This window comes from Quercus suber, unplaced genomic scaffold, assembly GCF_002906115.3.
Source record: "Quercus suber isolate HL8 unplaced genomic scaffold, Cork oak 2.0 scaffold_206, whole genome shotgun sequence".
NCBI lineage: Eukaryota > Viridiplantae > Streptophyta > Magnoliopsida > Fagales > Fagaceae > Quercus > Quercus suber.
In genome coordinates this window covers 294170-301430 of record NW_027069664.1, presented here as the reverse complement: position 1 = coordinate 301430, position 7261 = coordinate 294170, and the positions used below count along the sequence as shown (strand labels likewise).

General features: G+C 30.5%; 1 protein-coding gene across 1 annotated transcript; it reads left to right on the top strand.

Moving 5' to 3' along the window:
• Positions 1 to 2988: 2988 nt before the first annotated feature.
• LOC111994625 (coniferyl alcohol acyltransferase) lies at positions 2989 to 6260 on the top strand. The gene is made up of 2 exons (XM_024026514.2): positions 2989 to 3500; positions 5078 to 6260. Exons 1-2 carry the CDS (start codon positions 3078 to 3080, stop codon positions 6020 to 6022), a joined length of 1368 nt encoding a protein of 455 aa, XP_023882282.2. The 5' UTR covers positions 2989 to 3077; the 3' UTR covers positions 6023 to 6260.
• Positions 6261 to 7261: the final 1001 nt, after the last annotated feature.

Sequence of the window (7261 nt, the reverse complement as noted above, 5' to 3'; positions counted from 1 at the left end):
TATTTGACCTTATTAAGATTGTAGAAGTGGATAACTTATGTTAATATATATATATATATATACACACTAATCCAAGACAATGCTGAAAGCTTAACACTCTTTCTAGCTACTAAATCTTTACGTTTCTATTTAAATAATTTTAAACAAAAAGTCCTAATCAAAATATGAATGTAAATTATTGAATGATCAAATCAATGTAGAAATTTAAAGCACCAACTGACCCATATTAATTATTTAGAAAGTATTTTGCAAGTTGAAGGAAACTAATAAAATGGACGTAGGCCCCTTCTCTCTTTCTCGTTGCAGAAATTAGAGTACCTAATTTGATATTAAAAAAAAAAACTAAAAAAGCCCTTTCAGAAGACCTACTATAGTGAATAAAACATTGTTTTTTTCTCCATTGACTTAACTCAATTCTCCTACTTTGTATAAGCCTGGTACAAGCAATTAATACAGTAGGCCTTGGTGAGAATTACTTCTCATTCCTACTCAATTAGAACATGTTAGTTATTACCTTGTGAAAATGACACATAAGCTCGAATTTTTATTAATAGAATAAATTTTACTATTACTTACTCCTATAGTACTATTTCTTTCACTTCAAAAGTTACCAAAGATGCAAGTTTAAGATCATTTTGTTAAATTTTCATTCAATTTTTAAAAATAAAAAAAAATTACATTTTACTGTCTTAAATTATACTTCTAATTATACTTTATATCTTAAATTTTGAATTTTCGTCCAAGTTAATAACAAAAATAAAAAAATGGACGTAGGCCTACTCTCTCTTTGTCGTTGCAGATATTAGAGTCCCTAATTTTATTTTATTTTATTTTTTAAATAAAAAAGCCCTTTCAGAAGACTTATTATAGTGAATAAAACATTGCCGTTTTCTCCATTGAGTTAACTCAATTCTCCTACTTTGTATAAACCTGGTATAAGCAATTAATACAGTAGGTATTGGTGAGAATTACTTCTCATTCCCACTCAATTAGAACATGTTAGTTATTACCTTGTGAAAATGATACAATATATATATATATAGAGAGAGAGAGAGAGAGAGAGAGAGAGAGAGAGAGAGAGAGAGAGAGGTAGAGGTAAAGGTGAGAGAAAAACTAATTAGGTTTTAAATTAGATTTCAATTATTGTCTAATTTTGTACCACATGTTTTGTTTAAGTTTTTTTTAATTTTTGTTCTAGATGAGTTAATGACGTGCAAAAGACAGAGAGCCTAATATAAATAAATCATCAAAAACTCAATAAAAAAAATTAAGAAAAAAGAAAGAGTAAACTCGTGTGTATCCAAAAGAAATTAAAATAAAATAAAAATAAAAGAGAGAGTATAATATGAATCCATATATGTGTGTAAATGTAAATTTTTTTTTTAATTGTACAATGGATATGTGCAGATTATGCACTATAGTTTCTATTAATAGAATAAATTTTACTAATACTTACTCCTATAAAATTAATTCATTCACTTTAAAAGTTACCAAAGATGCAAGTTTAAGATCATCATTTTGTAAAATCATTGTTCAATTTTTAAAAATATGGAAAGTACACTTTACCATTTTAAATTATACTCTTAATTACACTGTGTATCTTAAATTTTGAATTCTCATCCAAGTTAATAGCAAACTTAATGTTGGAGTACAAATTATAATAAGAGAAATAGTTTGGGATGTAAAATGTACATTCAAAAAATTTATGATGCAAAATATAATTTGAGTACAGTTTAGGGTGGTAAAGTGTAATTTTCTCCCTTAAAAATACATATATTCAAATTTATTTTAGTACTAAAATATGATGAAAATTGTGGTTAAATTCAAATTCTTACTACTATAATATGATAAAAATTGATTCCTAATGATACCATAAAAATTAATAAATTAATTTATTAACAAATATCCTAATGACACCACCTAACAAGACTCTTATTTAATTGATTCTACTTTTTGTTTTTATGCTTGTGATTGATTTGACAACTTCCTAAACGTTACCACAAATTGTATTATCTTTAATCGTTTTGTTCATCTGTCGCTAGCTCATTTTAACATCATCCATGAAAGTTTCTTCATGACATGCTACCATAATTCGGTGAATTCATAAATTTGATATCAACCCCAAGTGGGCATAGTCCACTCTACAAGGTTTCTCATGGTCTTCATGCAATAAATTCAGTTTCCACGTGAGGAAGAAATGCCTAATAAATATAGTTCTCGCGTGTTTTGTTTTCTTCCTCGAACACAAGTAATCTCTATCCACTCGTTGTTCCACCCACAGATTCGGCACATTAATTAAAGATTGTGGCCCTTCCTCTGTTTCCATGGTGACAGGACACCCACATTCGACCTTGAAATCCTCTTTCATTAAGTACTCCCTAGTACTAGAGTGATACCTTGCACTACTCTATAGCCTATACCAAAAAAAAGGTAAGAAAAAAAATTCTTAAAAAAACTATAAAATGTACTGCATAAAGTTTACAAATAATGTGATAATATCATAATAATGTTAGCGATTACTCAATTTCAAAAATTTTCAGTGATAGAGCAACGTAATACTCTCTCCTCTCGTATAATAGTATTAAGTCACATTAATTAAACTCATAATAGGGATTACCGTTCATGTGAGAGAATGGATAAGTATCACCTCACGTACTACTGTGAGAGCACCTAATCATTCTTTTAATCATATGGCACATAAAATTAATTTCATTTTCATTAAGTTATTTATTTTATTAATATGGATTAGTGCTTCTATTCCGAGAGTATTTAATAATTTTTTGGTTGAAGCTACTGTAACAAGAGATTACATATTGCTAAACATTGATAAGTACCTATTACTGAACATGCACGATATATTGATATATGTAACTAAGTCAAACATGATATATATGTTCCCGTAAGTGGACGTTAAACGTGATATGTACCTATTACCAAACTTGATTATGTATTTATCTACCTATAAATTTATGTCTCATATAGCTCTCATTGTTCAAGCTCACACTAGTCTTGTACTACTATTATGCCGTCTCACTCTCTCTCTCTCTCAAAGAGAGATTAGACACATAAACATAAGCATGAATACTAAAGAGGTGGAGGTGACTCTGATCAAGAAAGAGGTGGTGACAGTGCCGTTGCCAAAGAATGAGGACCATTGGCTACCACTCTCTAACCTAGATTTATGTATTTTACATCCATTGGATTTTAGTATCTTCTTATGTTACAAGAAGCCCACTTATAAAGACAATGGGAACTCTATGGCCATGGTTGAGGTTCTCAAAAAGGCCTTGAAAGAAGCTCTAGTGCCCTACTATTTCCTTGCTGGTGAGAAAGTGCCAGACTCCATGGGTGAGCATAAGCTTCACTGCAACAACCGTGGGGTTGACTTCACGGAAGCTTTTGCAAATACAGAGCTTCAAAAACTCAATTTGAATGAACCTGATGAGACCATTGGCTGCAAACTTGTACCCAAGAAGAAGAATGGCGTGCTGGCTGTCCAGGTTTGCCAAAAGTTTAGAAAATTAACGTGTTATTATTTTCAAAAATACATTGCTAAACAAATATGAAAAATCCTAAAACTTTCACCAATTTTAATACAAAAGACTCAAAGCATTTTTATCAATTTGTGCAAAAATTCATATCTATTTTAACATAATAATTAACTTTTTCTATTTTACATATATTATCACTTAAATAAAAACTCATATAAAATTATCTATTTTATTAAAATATCAATTTTTTACAGCTTTTTATTGTTTCTCTCTCTTACACACCACAACTACTATCCACTTTTTTTCTTCATCGTTCAAAAATGCAAAGAAAGTATTTAAAAAATACACAACAACTGTAGCCATGTAAATTTGTATGGCTACTATAGCTAGAATTGATATTGAACAAGAGATGCATAATTTTTTTTTTTGAGAAACACGCACATAAGGAGAGAAAGAGGTTCTAATAAAAATGCATACCACCAAGTCTACTTAAAAGTCATGATAACACTCTTAAGTGGGGTTGGTGCAAGTTATACAACACAAAACACACTTTCTTAAGTAATGTTCGACAATTACCCACACTGATGTAGATGTTGTTTAGGTTTGGTTAGCCAAAGACTGATACAATTGCTATAATGCAGTAGTAAATATAATTAATGTCACTTGAAACACACACACACACACACATATATATTACTTGTTTATGATTGAGTGATTGACAACATATCAATTTATAAGGCATACGTAATAGTAAAATTTGTAATATCTCTAAAATTACTCAACTAATTATATTACCTCTATCTCATTTTGGTTTTTCACCTAAAAGTTAAAGATGAAAGTTTTTGAAGCACTAATATTCTAAGACAAAATATAACTTTCCATCCATCAATTTAAATACATACAAAGCAAAAAGGACAAAATAAAATGAACTTTTTTATCAAGTAATAATAATTATAGGAATCCAAAAATTTCACAATCATTTTTATATTTGTTAATATTGTAAGCTATAATTTAGGTAACATTACTTTCACCTAAACCCACTACTGACATCATTTTAAAAAACATTCTAATATGTCATGAAGTCTATAAAAACAAATTTAGTTGTGTGTGTATAATAAATAATATATTGGAAAATTTATAAAATAATTCTCCTTAAGGTCTCAAAGTGGAAAATATTTTGGATATTTCAAAAGGTAAAGTAATGGATACTAATCACATAAAAGTATTCAGACATTGCTTATGTTGTTGAAGTGATACCAATAAATAGTTACGGTCAATTTCTAAACCATTTTTTTTAATAGAAAATGTGATAAATGAATTAGTAAACAGACAAAATGCAACAAGCAGTACTTTTTTTTTTCTTTTTTTCTTTTTCAAATAAGTTTAGATACACAAAAAATTTTACAATTGTTGTGAAATAAAAGTGATGTCTATGGTGCTCCAATGTAAAATGACATTGCATTAATCACAATCTATCTCCTCAAATATTATAGGACCATAATTGGTTTTCTGCGTAGCATTGTTTCCTTTTCTTTTCTTTTTTCCTTAGGTTTTGCTGAAACTAATACAATGATACCTACTTGAAGGCAACTGGGTTCAAATGTGGTGGTCTTGTGCTGGCATGCACATTTGACCATCAGATAGTAGATGCATACTCGGCAGGCATGTTTCTTGTTTCATGGGCTGAGATTGCTCGATCTAAACCCTTCTCTTCACTACCAACTTTCAACTACGCGATGCTCAATCCTCGACATCCCGTTTCCTTTGATCCTTCCCTTCACAACTTGTATGTCCCCATCACCATGTTCAACCCTTCCAATGATCCAGAACCCTGTGCCAACCATTTCGAAAACCGCATATGCTTAGTTAAGGCAGACATAATTAACCAACTCCAATCACAAGCCAGCACCAAGGAAAGCAAAAGGACTAAACTAGAGTCTTTCAGTGCACTTTTGTGGAAAATTAGTGCCGAAAGTGCTAAAAACAAAAGGGTATCAAAATTGGGCATTGTTGTTGATGGCAGGACAATGCTTAGCTTTGGAGACAGAGAGAAAACATCACTAATGTCTTCTTACTTTGGAAACGTGTTGTCTATTCCCTATGATTCTAAGAAAATTGATGAGCTTATTGAAAAGCCATTGAGTTGGGTGGCTAATGAAGTTCATGGATTTTTGGAAGGTGCAAAGACTAAAGAACATTTCTTGGATTTGATAGATTGGGTGGAGGCTCATCGTCCAGTGCAAAGTTTGGCAAAGGTATATAGTAGTGGCAACAAAGAAGGACCAGCTTTGGTGGTTTCATCAGGACAACATTTTCCAATATCAAAGGTGGATTTTGGGTGGGGAAAGAGTGCATTTGGGTCATTCTATTTTCCATGGGGTGGGAATGTTGGGTATGTAATGCCAATACCAAGTCCATCTGGTAATGGTGATTGGGTGGTGTACATGCACATGTTGAAAAGGGAACTGGAGTTGATAGAGTGTGAGGCTGCACATGTGTTTAAGCCTTGCACTTCAGATTGTCTTAATTGACATTGATGATTGCCTCCAATTATGCAATCACAGTACAAAAATAAACTCATTTATTTCAAATGTGTGGAGTGAGGCAAATCATTAGTGTGATTATTAGTGAAACTAATAATTATGCATTCATGTGTACAAGATTGGCTGAAGAAAGTTTCGGATTCTCTAAAGCTTGTAAAATAACTTCACTATGAAGGTTCTAAAGTTCTATCCATATAATTTGAAAAGATTTGATTGGATTTTGTAAGTGACATATCGTGCTGGAACTTATTTTATTTGCAATTATAGGAGGTTTAATTTAATCAATTGGTGGACTTGTATATCATATTAATTAATCGCATATCGTGCTGGAACTTATTTTATATGCAATTAAAGGAGGTTTAATTTAATCAACTGGGGGACTTGTATATGATATTAATTAATCAGAATAATATTTGACAATAAATGTTGGTGAATAAATTTTATGTTCGAGGGGAGTGCGTTCCAATGGCACATACATAACCAGTGTTCTTGAGCATGTGAAAAGGATTATTTGGACAATAGATTGTTGCGTGATGTTTCAAAATTATTGTAATTTTTATTTGTATAATATTTTATGTTTTTTGAGGCACACATTGATATCCATTTCTACTATAAACGTCATTTGGTTATAAACTTATAAGTATTCAAATTTCACAGCTAATGGAACATTCGCTACCATCATGAAAGCCCAAATCTAACAAACAATTGTGCTATTAATCAGATTTTAACCATTGAAACAATTAGCCACTTTTAAAAAATAGCCTTAAAACTATGTTAGAGCATTCATATCCGAAAATACCAAAAAAGAAAAAAGGCATTTTACATCACCAAAAAGCCATTTTGTCTATATTACATAATCATTTTTAACAACTCAATCTATGTCTCATTCTTTATTTTACAATTCATCACATTAAATTAACATTATATTTTATATACATCGGAGAAAATTAAAAAAAAAAACTTTTTTTTGTAATTTTGGCCTCTCTCTCTCTCTCTCATAACCTTTGCTTGGAGGCTTATTCTAAACCAGATGTCCATATCCTCCAATAGTCATGCAAATCATGAAATTCAAGAAAGTGTATATATATGTGTGTGTGTGTATGTTTATATATGTGTGTATATATATATATATATATCAGGTTCTAAATATTTAGGTATAAATGTTTAGGTTCTAAATGATTTAGTTGTTGGCAAATCATATACATAAACTTGTCTAGAAATAGATCA